General features: G+C 41.7%; 1 protein-coding gene across 3 annotated transcripts in view; it reads left to right on the top strand.

Moving 5' to 3' along the window:
* Positions 1-17875, top strand: part of LOC147008622 (phospholipid-transporting ATPase IA-like) — a 449885-nt gene that overhangs the window by 29334 nt on the left and 402676 nt on the right. For all 3 annotated transcript variants that reach the window (XR_015053196.1, XM_085863761.1, XM_085863762.1), the window contains 2 exons: positions 929-1046; positions 7499-7598. Coding sequence is in view for 2 of the 3 variants with exons in the window: in XM_085863761.1 (XP_085719887.1) it covers positions 929-1046; positions 7499-7598 (218 nt within the window). In the remaining variant the exon portion in view is untranslated. The remainder of the gene's footprint in view (positions 1-928; positions 1047-7498; positions 7599-17875) is intronic.

Below are 17875 nucleotides of genomic sequence, written 5' to 3' on the forward strand. Positions count from 1 at the left end.
TGAGTTACAAGTTTTTTTTTTTTTTTTTTTTAGATTTTGCTTGTAATTGCAAAATATCAAACTATGCAATGAGGAATACTAAATTTTATTTGCCTTTAATTCTCGAAGAATAATGTTTTGTTTGTTTCTGTATGATTAAACATAATCTTAAAAAAAATGTATTAATGGAGAAGTGTTGCTTTTCCACCAACCATTTTCTATTGTGTACAAGTTGTAATTTGCATTACAAGTGTAAATTACTTGGCTACATCATTTACGAAGGGATGATCACTTTATGTGAGAGCAAAGTGAAAGGAAAGTCGTGGAAACAGACAGGCCTCGGCCTGCATGCATTGTGTGCGTTCTGATCGATGTACAGGTGTGGCTGGTTGGTTGCAGTGGTTATGACAAGCCACTGCTCCTGACTGCTGTGAGTGAGACCCTACTAGCTAGTTATTGTATGCAGCCTGTGGCTGCTGATTGCATCATTTTTCTGGGGGTAGGCTGTGCTGCTGATTCAGTACCCTGTATTACTAGTACACCAGTACTCATTTTGCCGACCTTGGAAGGATGACAGTTTGAGTCAACCCATCCTGGTGTAGATTCAACGCCTGACAGGGGCTCAAACTCAAAACCCTAAGATCTTAAGCCAGTCACCTTAACCGTTCAGCCAACACAAGGCTCTTCTTTCTCCTTTGTTGCTTCGGTGTTCCTCCACCCTCCTTATCATCATTCTTTGTGACTTGTGTCTCCTAGATATAAAGGTTTTGCAGCTGTTCAGCACAATAAGTCCAAGGTTTTGTTTGATTCTTGAATGTACTCCACTGCCCACCTCTGTCCCTTTTTATTTATTTATTTATTTTTTCTCCTCTAACACTTTGAATGCATTGGTATTGCATCACGAGCACCCTGTAATGACCCAATTGTATATTTGATATTTTGATCGTAGGATCTGCACAACTTGGCGAAGACATGTCTGGGAATACGTCTTTGGCTGATCATCAAGAGATTCGCACAATCTTTATCAATCAAACACAGCAGCAACGTTTCTGCAACAACAAAGTCAGGTGAGTTGACAACATTTATTATGGATTTGCTTGATAAAGTATTTTGTTTGCCATCACAGCATGATATTTTATATTTGGGATTGTGGGGTATTTTTACACATGATTCAATGCAGGTGTTACACAGTCACATGATTCGGTACTCATGTTGCTCTAAAACCAAAAAAAACCTTCAAAAATCTCTGAAATGGCTGAACAGATCAAGACAAATTTACACGTATGACCGCCTATCCATGAGGAACAAACCGTTCACACATATGACATCATAGGTCACATGGTTTGGCAGCCATATTGTATTTACTTTAAAACCTATAAAATCTTCTCCAGAATGGCTGGACATCACACCGCATCACACAAATGTTTCCCAAGCCTTGGGGATACCAGGGTATTCACAAATAATTGACGAGTCATATGGTCTGGCTGCTATATTGGATTAAGCGAAAATATTTCAAAAAATTCTTTCTCTTGAACTGCTTCATTGATCGCCGTGAAAGTTCAAAATTATTTATTATTATTGATTGGGAAATATATGTTTTAAATTTCAACTTGATCCGATGTATGGTCTGGCCACCATAATTTAATTTTTTGATCTGGGTTCTTTTTGATTTAAAAATTTTTTTTTTTGAATAAGGCTCACTTGACCGTACTTAGATGGGTTTGAGGGTAGAGGAGTAGCATCTGAAACCCAAATCCTATCCAGGTCCTCCTGATGACTTCATCTTTTGCTTTTTCCTTGTTTGGTTCCTTCTGATTACTTCAATGCAGGACTGTACCTACAGTATTTGGTCTTCCATTTGGCTTGAATTGAATGAATTTTAATCCCATTGTGAATGCAATTGAATAATAATAAACGTCATCGGGCAGGGTCAAGTGTCCGTTCAAAGCGGGGGTGCATCAAAACGAGACGTCTTTGTTCCCGATCATCACTGCCAGCGGTAATCAAGTGACGGTTCTAATTAGTCTATTATTCATTATGTCATACACCAGCACACAAGCACCACACAAAATGCACAACACAAAACAACACAAAAGCCACACAATACAAGTCCTGGCGAGGGTCTAGAATCTCTGATTGCTCTTTTTCTTGTTTCAATTGAATTACAGTACATACATGAATACTGTAGAATGCAAATTGCTTTCTTACTGCTTCCAAAAGCCTCCAGTTTTGCAGTACTTTGACATGTAATATATGGTGGTGTATAAGCACATCAATGGTGGTAAACTTCCAGAATTTTTTTTTCTTTCTTAACATGACCTTTAAAAGAATTATTTTATTTCAAATGAATTATATATTTAAACACTGCGTGGAGTCAGGTGTTCTATGAACTTTCTCGTTGTTTAGGCATTGATTGTCGTTATCACAGTACTAATCTTGTTAAATACATTGTTGTCGTGCTAATTCTCCAAAAGGCTAGGTGTTAAAAGGTGTGTGAGTAGGATACATGTTTTGGTTTGAACATGCAATCACGCAGCACATACACGGCACCACAATAGTGCAAAAATAGGTGTGTAAATTGTGGATTACGGTGTGTAAATAAAGTTGGGAAAAGCCTGACTTAATGCAGTTTCATTCAAGGCTATAAGGCACCAAAAGGTGAAAATTTTGGTGGGGGTGGGAGGGGTGGGGGGGGGTGGTGTGGACTTTCTATAAGTACTGTACATTAATTGGAGTTGTGCTGATCCCATGTAGCAAGTCTGAATGTAATCAGCCCAGGACTAGAAGGAGTATCACAACAAACAAATACGCAAACACCGGTCCGTGAATTGTAGTAAGGGTGACGCCTGTCCCCTCAGAACTTACATGGTGAATTAAACAATAAGTCTAATGCCCAGGGGCAATGTCACTTCCTCGTGTTACAAATTAGAATCGTTGTAATCGCTTCAGCCTTTATTGTGCTCGGCTGGTGAAAGAAAAAAAGTGCAATTTTTGTCTTTTTAATGATCTCCCACTTTATACTTTAGCTCTCTTCTCTGGCATCTTTATCAGCCTTGGTAGTTATGAAAACACTCAATAACGAGAATAAAAGCTACTTTGTAAAGGCTTATGAATGTACTCGACAGCAGACTTTTCAAAGAATAGTTTGTGCACATTTACTTCAGAAGTATCGATAGATACAATTACAAATTTGCTGCCAGAAGAGTTGGCTCGCACCAAGTCCTTCTCAAGACTGCGTGGGGTAAGTATTCTGTGAATCCCATCGAGTTATCGAGGTACCTCGATGCATTGTAGATAGAGGGGTATGGGGATATTTGCAGGATTTGTAGGGAGCTTGTGTGTGGATGGGTGATTGTTTCTGTGGTTGGTGCAGTGCAGGCAGGGTAGGCCGAATGGCTTCTTCTGCCAAAGTTCCTTGTTTAACTTGTGCTCGTAGTTGCTTATTTCATTCAACCATGGCAGTCATAACATATTTTAAAAATGGTATGAGCTGCTTCCTCGCTTGATGTTCAACATTCGGATAGAAAACAGACAAACCCCATTGGTTGGCATCCCTTGAGGAGGGAGGTTAATCCTGAAATATGGCTTTGTTTAACTTGACAGAAAAAGCACTGCCACAAGATGACACTGCCAACAACATTATATTCAAGTAAGTAACTTCCCCAAAGGTGTCTGTGTGTGTGTGTGTGTGTGTGTGTGTGTGTGTGTGTGTGTGTGTGTGTGTGTGTGTGTGTGTGTGTGTGTGTGTGTGTGTGTGTGTGTGTGTGTGAGTGAGTGATCTGACAATGGTACAGAGGTAGTGAGTGCACTTTCCTTTGAACCATCTCATCTGCTTGATTTCCATACCGACGATAACTGTCTGATTGGTGCTTCACAGGCAGGCCGTTGCATCACAGTCTGCTGTCTTTCGGAGGGGTGTTAATCTTGTCCCATCTGCTTGTTTATAGTTTACGGACGTTAAATTTTCCATGGTGTCTTTCACCAAGTGGAAGTGGGTTATCACCGGCACCCTGGCCAAATTACAAATTTTTCCCAGCTTCCATCGAACGTTGGTCAATAGCAGCCGGTTCATGAATGATTTTGGTCAAAGATTTCCCCTGGCCAATACCACAAGATGGGAATCATTTGGGTCTTGATGGCCTTAGATTTATTTTGGGTTTTTTTTTAGTGTTGGTGATTCTATTTATTGGTAACCTTTTGTGAATTGTTTTGTGCCATTCTGTGTTAAGAAACTAGTTCATTGTGTTAAATTTGGATGCAACTCATTATGATCATGTGTAAAGGTTTATAAATAGGTAATTAATTATTTGATTGTCCCACCCGGTCTCACTGGCTCACATATGCTAATCTTTGCTTGGTTGGTGGACTTGCGACAATATTAACAGAAGCCAAAACCACATGAAATGATTGTTTTAAGTTTTTGTATCAATGTATCTAAAGTGAAATCGTTTATTCTGTTTGTTTTATCCACCAGCAAATACCCATCTACAACGGGTATGGGGGACAGGACGGATCACAGTACTTGGTTACGGTAGTTTCTTTGGATGTTTTGCGCCACATTCAACAGCTCAGTTCATATTGATGGCGTGTCTGGGTGCCCAGGGTAGAGTTTGAGACCGGTCGCTTTAGATTGTTGGCCTTGATACATAGTGCCGGATGAGTAACATGAACGATTTGACATATTCATCGTTTCTGTCTTACCTCCATCAACAGATTAACAACATGGCAGGATAAAAGTCGTAAATGCTGAGTTGAACAAACATCTTGAACTCATGGACTTAATTAAGTAAAGCACATCATCGGTTTGCCGCCGAACGCTGCTGATTGTGACGTCATCAATTCCTTCTTTGAAAATTCTATTATTCGATTTTTTTTGAATCCGCTATCACCTGCGTAAATACATGGAACACATAATGTGAATATTTCGGAAGTATAAACAGAATATGTTCGGATAAAAGTGTGTTAGAAGTTCCAGGCTTATGCCCATTATATTATGAGATGATAAGAGAAAGCTAAGAGGTTGTTCATAGTTTGAAAGGTTGATTTTGAGCAAAAGTATGTTGTTTTCTCTTTAGCAATCTTCCTACATGATTCCAGCAGAGGACAGATCACAGGCAGAAGATAGAGTGGACATACTCCACTTGTCTCTTGTCAATCTAGTTCTGTCTCGCTTTAGTCCAAGTTAAAAGAAATGTCCACAAAGAACATTGCTGCTCAGTTATTTCCATGACCATGCTTGATACTGAGAATATGAGCGAGAGAGCTTTACTTTTCAGGATTGATAACCTCAGTGAAATCACATGGTGAGACTGAATTCCTGGACCCTGACAATTAATCATCTAATCTAATCATCCGACCAAACCAGTGGGAATGGCCCCCCCCCCTGACAAGTGGTGAGGTAGCACCACTACTGCTCTGGGGGGAGGGGGGGATCCCAAAAACCCCCTCAGGTACTCCTCCCTTGTCTCCCTTCCTTACACCACATCCGGAGGTGAATTGATCACATGGACCGAGATCATTGCCATACATATATCAATTTAATTGATGGGTGCTGTTCGTCGATACTCGTGGCCCTCATGGCTGTGCATTGTTGGCAGGTTACCATCGACATGCGTCGTCGTGGCGGCCACATAGTCCATTTCGCCATTGAACATTTGGGCCTGATGGCTCATCCGCACCACTATTCTCACCGGTCATATACCCATCGCTAAACAGCTCTAGGTGGCTGCTTCCTATGCCAGAGAGTGTTTTTTTTATCCACCCTGGGCAAGCTTGTTTTGCAGGGACCTTCATTACCTTTGTAGGTCACCAGATGCATTACTGGCATTTTCCTACTTGGGTAGGTCCTTACCAAAAGGGCAACCAGTGGAGAATTTGGCACTTCAGAAGCACAAAGCGGCCCTCCTTGGGGATTGTGTGGCCTCCCCCAGCCTGTTGCCGGATGCACGGAAGTTTGTGCACTGGTGGGCTTCTCGTAATAAGACGCCCATTCAGCTGCATCCGTTTGGTCTGACCTTGGGCTCTTGCCTGGAGAAATCCAGGGGCAACGTGGTCTCACTACCTTATTGAACGAGTTTGTGATGCGTGTTGACCTGAGTGATGTGGCGGAGTCGGATGGCGACCCACCAGAGGGTGTACATTTGGCTGATTGGCAAGCCAATATTCTGGCTGCCGAGATGTATGATCAGCTCCTTACGTAGCTAGCGTTCGATGTGCCGAGAAAATCACGATTCCCAAACAAGGCTGGAAAGCCCGCATCGTGACGCAATCCCCGGGAGTCCTTGTTGCATTCCTGCAAAATTGCCACACCCAAGTCCGAGCCTCATTGATGAAGGACTGTGTACTGATGCAGGAGTTAAAGGCCAATCATGACGGAACAATATAGTTGATGCTTCCACATCGCTTACGCGGGCCTTGTGTCATCCTTTCGGCCGACTTGACCTCTGCCACTGACCTCCTTCTTCTCGACCTTTGTAAGGCCGCTTGGTTGCAGGTTGAGGGTTGCGGATGGCCTGGGTCTTCCAGATTGGATGACACGAGTTGGGGTTCTCAGCCTTGGTCCACTGGTAATTTGGCCCGATTGCGAGGTGGCAGTGAGTAAGCAGAGGTGTCCTAATGGCCTCCCGCTCTCTTGGCTGATCTTCAACATAATGCACCTCTGGTGGGCGCAGATCTTCCTCAGCGGTTTTGTCGTTGCACTGGGAGTCAATGGCCAGCATTCCAGGCATCCCCTGCAGAGGGTGACAGTCCAGATTTCTATCTTGGCCTGTTCATCCAGACAGCCCTACATCCTTGCCGACTAATCGATTAATCAGGCGTAAGTACAGATTAATTATCCAATGTGCTCGACGTATAGAATGAACAGGCAAAGTCCCTATCTTAAACATATAACGTGTAATTGTCCTCATCTGATCTGATTTTGCGGAAGAAATGTGTCCTTTTCAGAGTTTTGGAAGTTGATGTCCCTCTTTACCGATACAGGGTCATCAGATGGTTCAAAATATTTTTTTTGTTCTGCCGTCTTTGCCAACAACTGCCGAGATGTGGAAGTTGATTGCTTAACTTGCAGCAGACAAGTTCTGGCAACAATTCACGAGCTCCTATGGACTTGATTACCTTCTTTTTGGACAACATCCATTGAAGTATCCCTTTTGAACCACATTCCCAGAACCCTCAGCTTTATGCTTTTTAATGACTTCCCCACTGGTTACAGTGGTCGTCTTCATAGCGGTGTTCTACATTGCACTTTGAGTTACATAAGCCACGCTGGTAACATTATTGCAAACAAAATAATAGCATGGAAAAACTGAGTGGTAGTTACTTGTATGCTCCATTTATGCATGTATTTTCCCCTCAAGTGGGAAAGCACCTTTCTGTGCCTGTCAAGAATTGCTTGGAATAGAGTTGCTGATTTCAGCATTTACTGTTTTCACTGTGTTGAAGTTATGTGCTTACACTTTTGCTGAATTAGATTTTTTTGAGGCAGAACTAATCTGTTTTTATAATTGATATTTTACAGCACTGCAAAGTACAACCTGCTCAGTTTTCTCCCAAGGTTTCTGTACGAGCAGTTTAGCAAAGCGGCCAATGTTTTCTTCCTATTCATTGCATTATTGCAGGTGCGTAAAACATCTAAGGCACTGTTGTTGCATCAATGGCACAATGAAATCCTTACCTTAAGAATGTGGGTTTGGTTGTTTATCTGAGAATGGAAAAATATGACTGCGATCTTCCTCTCCTTCATCCGTTATGAATTATTTTTAACACTTAATGCATTTCTTTGGATGTCATCATTGCATTTGCAAACTTTCCTATACTTCTGAATCCTGTAATTTTTGATTTTGAAAACACATTGATAGCATTTTCTTGTCAATCTTTAGTTTTTTTTTTTTTTTAGTTTTTTTTTTTTTTTTTTTTGTAAAAAGTCATGGCTGCAGAATTTTGAAAGCTTTAAATTGGAAACATTATCGAAAATAATGTCCACTGTTGTGGGTAATACGAGTTAATTGTATACAATGCCACTTGAAAGCACGTTTCATATAATGTTTTTACCCTTGCCTTTGAAACAAATAATCATAATTTTCAATTTATTTTTATTTTTATTTTTTTGAAACTAAACATCCATTTATGGTCTTTATCTTGGATGACAAGAAGGCTTTGATTAACTTAATTGTTACTCGAATTGTTGCACTTTGCATTTTGTTATTTTCAAAGTTTTAAAATGAAATGGTTGTAAAAGTATTTATTTTTAGTTTTAGTTTGACATCACCTGAAAATATAAATAAATAAATAATAATAATAAAAAAACAAAAACAAACAAACAAAAAAATATACATATATTTTGGAGTTTTTTTTTGGTGATTAAAAAAGAAAATCGCTTTATTGCACGTAAGCCTTTGTAGCTATGTGAAAGGTAACATTAAATGATCCCTGACCCCATTCCTTCGTGGGTGGAGAGAGTGTTTTCGGCTCCCACAAAAAATAGAAAAAAAAAAACAAACAAACTTTAATTTCTTCAAAATGCCAACAGGATTAGAACAGCACCAGGCAATGCTGGTACCCCTGTTGGTGAATTATAAACATGATGGTGAATTATAAACATGACCCCACAGTCACAGTGATGACTCCATCTACACCTCACTCTCCGAAAACATGGATCATATTCTATCTTCTCATCCAAACTCTCTCTTCCTCTTATGTGGCGACTTCAATTGTCATCACGCCAGTTGGCTAGGTGTGGGTACCTCTCTCACCTGCCATGGGACATCAGCAAAAGCTTTCTGTGACTCATTGGGACTGACTCAATCGGTCAACTTCCCGACCCGGATCTCAACCAATGGTACTCCATCTCTTCTGGATCTGATTTTGACAAATTTCCCTGACAATATCTGCTGCTCTTCCTTCGCTCCAATTGGTTCTTCTGACCACGTCCTTATTAAAGTGGACATCTCTCTGGCTGTTATCAGAGAACCACCTCACCGCCGTCGAGTCTGGCATTTCACTCAAGCCGACTGGCAGGGTCTCCGAGCAGCCATCAAACTTACAGACTGGTCTCCTATCACTACTTTCTCAAACATCAACTCATCCTGGGAATTCTTTCAAAGAAACTTGCTCTCCCTCATGCACAGATTTATCCCCTCTCGTGTTCAGTTGTCTTACCCTTCCTCCCGCCCTTGGTTTACTGAAGCTTGTGGCGAGGCAGTTGTCCTGAAACAACTTGTCTTTGCCTCATGGAAAGCAAACCCAACTGAGGGCAATCTCAGTTCTTTCCACAAAGCTCGGAACAAGTGTGTAGCTACCCTCAGGAGAGCCAGAAAACAACATCTTTCTCATCTCAAGTCTGAACTCTCAAACCTCTCCCCCTCCTCAAAATCCTGGTGGCGTTTAATCAAATCTGTTTCTGGTGTATGTTCCCCCTCCATCCCCTCCCTTACCTCAAATGGCCGCACTGCTGATTCCACACGTGATAAAGCTGAATGTCTAAACTCGGTGTTTGCAGCTAAATCTTGTGTCCCAAACCCATCACTATCTCTACCCACTTTACCCAGTCGCACCCAACTGTCCCTGGACTCTGTATCCTTTTCTCCTGACAAGGTGGAGAGCTTGCTTTCAAACCTCGAGTCAGATTCTGCAACCGGTCCAGACGGCATCAGCCCACGTGTCCTCAAAGCCTGCTCTTCTGCTCTTGCTCACCCTCTCTCTGTTCTATTCACCCTCTCATTTTCCCAAGGTCATCTGCCATCTGCCTGGAAATCTGCTAACATCACTGCCCTGCATAAAAAGGTGCAAAAACAGATCCCTGTAACTATAGACCAATCAGCCTTCTCCCAATCATCAGCAAGGTTATGGAATCCATCATCGCTTCAGACATGAAATCCTTCCTCTTCTCCAATGGCTTGATTTCCAATCATCAATTTGGTTTCAGACCAGGTCACTCTACCCTAGATATGCTGCTACTGCTCTCCCATCAATGGATGGAGGTCCTCAATGCCAGACAGGAAATCCGAGCCGTATCCCTGGACATATCACGTGCTTTTGACACAGTCTGGCACCCTGCCCTACTCACCAAACTCTCTTCCCATGGTATTCAAGGCCATCTCCACTCATGGCTCGCAGACTTCCTCTCCTGTCGCAGTCAACGTGTGGCCCTAAATGGAGTTCTTTCATCCCCTCTTCCTGTGCAGGCTGGAGTTCCTCAAGGTAGCGTTCTGGGCCCTGTTCTTTTTCTGGTTTTCATCAATGATCTCTCGGACTCTCTGGAAAATCCTCTATTTCTCTTTGCCGACGACTCCACCCTCTGCCGTACCATCTGTCATCCCTCAGACCGGCAAGCAGCAGCTTCTTCGCTCACTGCAGATCTGGATAAAATCACAAACTGGTCCAACACGTGGAACATGTCTTTCAATCCAGACAAATCTCACACTCTCACTATGTCTCTTCGAAAGGACCGTTTACAAAACCCCCCATCCACTTTCTCAACAATCCTCTGGAAGAAGTCTTTTCTTTCAAGCTTCTGGGTCTCACTATCTGCCATGACCTTTCCTGGGAAAGTCACATTTCCAACCTTGCCTCAAAAGCCAGTCGCCGACTGGGAATCCTCCGTCGTGCAAAGTCCTTCCTCGGCCCTCTTGAGCTCCTGACCACTTACAAAGCTTTTGTCCGTAGCCTGATGGAGTACTGCTCTCCCCTCTGGGCTGGTGCTCCTGCCTCCCACCTTTCTCGACTTCACGCTGTCGAAACCAGGGCTTTTAAGATCATTGGCATCTCCCGCAATGAAGCTGAGTCTTTGGGCCTCTCACTCAATCACCGCAGGTTGGTCGGTGGTCTTTCTGTCTTCTACCGACTCCTCTCCAGCCTTGCCCCCCTGCTCTCTCTGCGATTTGACCCAACCACATTTCCACAGGGCGCTCAAGGTCCGCCAACAACCCCCTTCTGGTAAAACTACCAAAATCACGAATCACTGCTCATCTTCACTCTTTCATTCCTCTTTTTCCCGCCTTTGGAATAAACTTCCTCACTCTATTCTTTCCCATTCTTCCCTTCAGGCTTTCAAAACAGCTGTTCACCACCACCTCTTATCTTCCCCCATCCAAATCCTCGATCTTTTCTACCCCCGATAATCCACCCAAGCCCACTTCCTTCAATTCTCCTGCTTTCCTTCCTGAAAGTCCCTTTAATGTCCATCTTCCCCTCGCCATGTTCCCCGTCCCATCCCCATCCCTCTCCCTTCCACAGTTCACCTGTGTCTGTTCCCCAATGTTTTGTCCCTTCCACTCCCGCCCCTCTTGTCTCGTGCCTCCTTGCTGTGAGTTGTGTGTTAGCTCTCATACGAGCCTCGACCAAGGTATACAAAAAAAAAAAAAAAAAAAAAAAAAAAAATGGTCCCTGTTTCATTTGCATTGTTTTGACAAATAATGTTTTTTATTTTTATTTTTATTTTTTTTACGTGGGCAGATTAAAAATAATTTGAACATTTGGAATTTTTGTGTCCTTGTAGTATTTCTTTCTTTATGATTGTTGGACGATTGTATATTTTATGTAAAAATATGTTCTTGGAAACTATCTTGGACTGATTACTACTGTAACAGCCCCAATGAATTCCAATTCCTTGTGGGGTTGGCAGAGAGGGAAGCTTAGTCCTGTCTTTTATAAACTGGCAGTCAGGCCTGAAGTTTGATTTACAGTGGCCAGCAAAAGTATTCATCCCCATTTTTATTTTTCAAACGTTTTCACATTTTGATGCCACCTGAGTTTATTTTATGATTCTTTCAAGTCAAACTTTATATATAGTCTTCATAAACTACTCCAAAGTGATATAGCTAAAAAAATGCAGACAAAATTTGACCAAGTTAGATTAACAGAGAAACGCATTTGATTCTCAGTTGCATAAGTATTCAAACCCTTTGCCTAGCTACCTACGACCAATGCTGAAATGGGATGGACCATTTTGCAAGACAACACCCTCAAGGCAGCTTTTGATGTTCTTGTTTTTGTTAAGCGTAGTCACAAAAACTGATTCGACGAGAACGCCTCCCAGATCAATAGTTTACTTAACTCCACGCATGCGGTTCATCTTTGCTGGATCGACAACAGAGACTCAGCAAGCAAACACTGCTCTTACCTGCAACTGAGGAGACTCGTGCAGTCAAGAATATTTTCCATGAAGGACAGTTGGTGGACAGCATGAGCAGAAGAAATTCAGGAGGCAGCCAATACAAAAAATTTCAAGTGCCTCTATGCTGGTCTAAAGGCAGTCTATGGACCGTCTTCTTGCGGTATCGCTGCACTCCATAGCTCAGATGGCCAGCACCTTATCACAGATCCAAACAAGATCCGAGAGTGCTACGCTGAACATTTTAACGGTGTTCTTAATTGTCCTGCTTCCATTTCGGATGCGATCATTGACTCTCTTCCCAGGCGGCCTATATAAGAAGACTTTGCCCACCCCTTGACTAAAATAGAGACTACCAGAGCTATCAGAGATGTCATCTGGAAAGGTGCCTGGTAACGATGGTATCCCCTCTGAGGTTTTCAAGTTTCTGACCCAACTCTACAATACCATCTGGAGTGAGGAGTCAATACCCCAGGTCTTCAAAGATGCCATGATTGTTCCCCTGTACAAATGAAAAGGTGATGGGTCGTCTGTCGACAACTACCGTGGTTCGGCCCAATTATAATTGATAACTATAATTATAATCCCATTTGATTATAATTATCAAATGCTGGGAAAATACTTGCCCGCATCATTCTTGATCACATGTCATCAACAATTGGCAACATCACCCCAGAAAGCCGATGCGGCTTTCATGCTGGACGTGACATGACCAACATGATGTTTGCTGTCTGTCAACTTCAGGAAAAGAACAGCGAACAACATCTCGATCTCTATATATGGTCTTCGTAGACTTTAGGAAAGTGTTTGATCTGGTTCGTAGAGAAGGCCTGTGGAAGCTACCGTACAAAGTTGGCTGTCCCGCTAAGTTGGTCTTCGTCAGATCCTTCTATAATGGTAAGGTTGCTCATGTGAGGTACAGTTGATGCACTTCTGAGTCATTTCCTGTTACAAACGGCACAAAGCAAGGCTGTGTCCTGGCCCCCCTATTATTTAACATTGTGTTCTCCTCTATTTTGAAGATTGCACCCGGGGAGTGATGATCCAGTTTTGCACCGACGGTAGTGTCTTTAATTTTCAGCGTCTGAAGGCTAAGTCCAGAATCATGGAATGTTGCTTTGTGATATACTTTTTGCTGATGACTGCGCATTCTTCAGTCTTGATCTCGAAGATATGCAATTTGTTGTCAACTCCCTTGCGCAATCTGCTCATCGCTGTGGCCTTACGATTTGCCTCAAGAAGAGCGAGGCGATGCTTCAGCCGAGACCAGAAGGTGCATATACCGTCTCATCCATTACCATCGATGACATGCCACTCAAAGTTCTCGATAAATTCTGCTACCTTGGATCTGTACTCTCTCAAAATGCAATGATTGACAACAAAGTATCATAAACAATCGGTAAAGCATGCATGTCTGGAAGATTGATGCATCGTATTTGGCATGAACGTGGCATTTGCCTGGACACCAAGATCAGTGTCTGTCGTGCCAGTGTTTTATCAACATTCCTGTATGGATGTGAATCTTGGACACCCTATTGTCGCCATATCAAACCCCTTGATTAATTCCATATGCAATTCTTGGCATCACCTGGTAAAACAGAATACTTAACACCTCACTCCTAAACCGCTGTCATATCCAAGGAATTGAATATTTCCTAATGCAAGCTCCGTTTCGCTGGTCAGGACACTACACACGCATGGATGAGCATATAATCTCAAGAGCGTTTTCCTGTGGATGAGTTGAATTTGGTAAATGGTCATGTGGAGGACAAAGAAAGCATTATAAGGACGTCCTTAAGTCCACCCTCAAGTCCTGTGCCAATCTAGTCATCACTTGTGAACATCAGGCCACAAAAAGGTCAGCTTTGCGTAACATTTGCCACAAAGGTTTGGACCACTTTGAATTTGGGAGACTTGCTAGCAAGAGACAATAAAGGCAAGTAAGGAAAACCTGCCAACGTCCATCTCCACAAGGACCAGTTGATACCTGTGATTGCGGCAGATGCTTTGGGTTCCATATTGGACTATCCAGCTATCGCACGACGCACAATGCTTACTGAGCATGCCAACGAAGGGTAGAGATTCATCAAAAGCGACGACTCTCACCATCATACAGTGTATATATTTATCACAACTTTGCAATTATGGGTAAAATGTTGAGGACTTTTGGTTTTCCTGAGAAAGTTTTCTGAAATCATTGGAAATTCCATATTTTAAATTTACAAGCAATCCAATTTTCTCTGAGTCAGTACCTTGGCACTGTTCTGTACCTTGGCAGCTGTTGTTAATGTTAAATGAAATATCCACTTTTTTGTCATCAATTATAAATGAGTTGATCAAATGGAATAACTTGGAGGAGTTGATGCTGATCATTATTTTGCTGGATACTTTCATACTAATAAAAAAAACGTTCTGCTTCCTTAAATCAAGATTCAACTGATTTCACTGGAAAAGTTAATGCTGATTTTGTTCACATATTATTTAGTGAAACGGTTTTCTGTTGACAGTCACATGTCTTAAGTCCAAAATCAACATTTTGTGATTCTGGACTTGATAAGAATGTGACTAACAACCAATAATTTATAGATCTCGCTTCGGTTACGATGCAACATTGCATTAGTTACATCCAACATACTTTTTAGAAGACATCGAACTTTGGCAATCCATCTTACTCTGTTGTAGCTAATGAAGCATGATTCATTGATTATGCCATTCGATAGATATATGATGCCTTGTACTTGCACCTTCAGAGAAATTCGATGTGCACATCACATTTCACGTCCATTTTATGTTGCACACCTTGCACCAATTTAATTGGAAGCATCATCCTTTTCAAATTGCTTGTATTCAAAAATTAAATTGCAAATACCAGGCGATGTCCAACGCTTCAAATTGATCTCAACAATTTTGGTTAAATCTGGCACACTGTGCTTCTAAAATTCCTTGTTGCTTCAGTTATAATGGAATTGCTCAACAAAATGCAAGGAAACTTCAACACAGAAGTAAATATTTTTGCTTTATTGTATTCCTTTCATGTATCCCTTGATTGATGAAGCTAATCAACCGAACCCCCTCCATTGCACTTGTATAATTTGTTAATTTATGCAGAGTTGAAGGAGTGTGCTTCAGAACTTGCACCTGTGCTTGCTCGTCTGTTGCGTTTTTGTTTTAATACCCAAACTTTTAAACTTTCCTGGAAACTTGTCTTCGTACAGCCTATTTTAAAGAATGGTGATTGTTCAAACCCTTCCAACTACTGTACTATGTCTAACTTCTACGATTTCCAAGGTCTTTGAATGTCTTCTCAATTTCCATTTCCTCAAGCATCTTGAATCTTAGTCTTCTATCTGGCCATCGATATGGCTTTTGTGAGGCAAGATCGACTGGTGATATCCTTTCTTATATTACAAATATCTGGGCATCTTCTCTGAGAGACTTTGGGGAATCCTTTGTGAAGGCCTTGATATCTCAAAAGGCTTTGATAGAGTTCCCTCTTTTGGCTTTCTTCCTCCACTCTGCCCTCGTATATCGAGCTTTCTCTCTGACTAGACTGTTCTATCTTTGTAAGTGTTGATGGTTCAAATTCTCCCACCTTCCTTAACAGCGGTGTCCCTCAGGGTCCTGTCCCATCTCCAACACACTTCCTTCTTTTAATCTATGACCTTTCTTCTGCAAATATCCAAATGCACTTGTATGCTGATGACTCAACATGACATTCCTCCATATTTTTCACATCTGCTCCATCTTCCCTCACTTGATCTACAGTGCCTTCAGAAAGTATTCACACTCCTTGACTTTTGTCACATTTTGTTGTGTTGCAGCCTAAATTTAAAATTCATTAAATATAAATTTATTGTCACCAATCTACACAAAATACCCCATAATTTTAAAGTGAAAACATGTTTTTAGAAATTTTTACAAATTAATGAAGAATGAAAAGCTGAAATTTCTTGTGTTAAGTATCCAACCCCTTTGCTGTGACACTCCAAATTGAGCTCAGGTGCATCCAATTTCCTTTGATCCTTAAGATGTCTCTACAACTTGATTGAAGTCCACCTGTAGCCAATTCAATTGATTGGACATGATTTAGAAAGAAATGCACCTTTTCTATATAAGGTTCCACAGTTGACGGTGCATGTCAGAGCAGAAACTCTACCATGAAGTCCAAGAAACTATCCATAGAACTCTGAGATAGAATTGTGAGGAGGCATAGATCTGGGGAAGGGTATAAAACAATTTCTAGAGTGTTGAAAGTTCCCAAAAGCACAGTGAGTTCCATCATTAGTAAATGGAAAGAATATGGAACTACCCAGACTCTTTCTAGAGCTGGCCGTGCTACCAAACCGAACAACTGGGAAAGACTGACCTTGGTCAGGGAAGTGAAAAACAACCCAATGACCACTGAATGAACTGCAGAGTTCCTTGGTTGATATGAAAAACTTGTCAGAAGGACAACAATCTCTGCACTACTTCACAAATCTCGGTTTTCTGGGAGAGTGGTCAGGCAGAGGCCACTCCTGAGAAAAAGGCATGTGACAGCACACCTGGAGTTTGCAAAAAAGCATGTGAAAGACTGAGAGCATGAGGCAAAATATTCTGTGGTCTGATGAGATGAAAATTGAGCTCTTTAGCCTGAACGTAAAGTGCTGCGTCTGGCGGAAACTGAGTACAGCTCATCACCTATTGAACACCATCCTCTACTGTGAAGCATGGTGGTTGCAGCATTATGCTATTGGGATGCTTTTCAGCTGCAGGAATTGGGAAATTTGTAAGAAGAGAGGAAAATAATGGAGCCAAATACAGGCAAATTCTTGAGGAAAACCTGCCTCAGAGTGCAAAATACCTTAGACTGCAGCAAAGATTTACGTTCCAACAGGATAATGACCCTAAGCATACAGCCAAAGCAACACTAGAATGGCTTCAGAACAAGAACTTGAAAGTCCTTGACTGGTCCAGCCAAAGCTCAGACTTGAATCCCATTGAGAATCAGTGGAAAGACTTGAAGAATGTTGTTCACAAGTGCTCCCTGTCCAATTTGACAGAGCTTGAGTAAATCTGCAAGGAAAATGGGAGTAAATCCCCAAATCCAGATGTGCAAAGCTGACACAGACATACCCAAGAAGACTTGAAGCTGTAATCGCTGGCAAAGGCGCTTCTACAAAGTATTCATTCAGGGGGTTGAATACTTTTTGACGCAAGAGATTTCAGCTTTTCATTAAAAAATTAATTTGGAAAAATTCTAAAAACATGTTTTCACTTTGTCATGATTGGGGTGTTTACTGTAGATCGGTAACAAATTTTTTATATATTTAATTCATTTTAAATTCAGGCTGTAACAACAAAAGGTGACAAAAGTCGAAGAGTGTGAATACTTTCTGAAGGCACTGTTTCTCACTCTCTCACTCTCTCAATCTCACAATCTCTCAATCTCTCACTCTCTCATCTCCTTTGAAAGCCCCACAATTACACTTTGTGATAAATAAACCTCCGAGGTATTAACCAAACATCAAATTTATCCTGGAATCCACACATCACGCAAATAGCTAAGTCTGCCTCCAAGAAACTCGGAGTCTTGTTCAGATGTCGAAGATTCTTCTCCCCTGAGCAGTTGTTGCAACTATATAAAGGATTGATTCATCCTTGTGTAGAGTACTGCTCTCACATCTGTGGAGGTTCCAGCTCCACATATTTACTGGACAGAGTTGAATCCAAAGTAATCCAACTTGTGAACTCTCCCGATCTGACTTCAAAACTCGACCGGCTCAAATTATGCCACAAAGTTTG

Source organism: Eptatretus burgeri, chromosome 18 (genome assembly GCF_056783735.1).
Source record: "Eptatretus burgeri isolate ZD-2024b chromosome 18, Ebu_testis_v1, whole genome shotgun sequence".
NCBI classification, from domain to species: domain Eukaryota; kingdom Metazoa; phylum Chordata; class Myxini; order Myxiniformes; family Myxinidae; genus Eptatretus; species Eptatretus burgeri.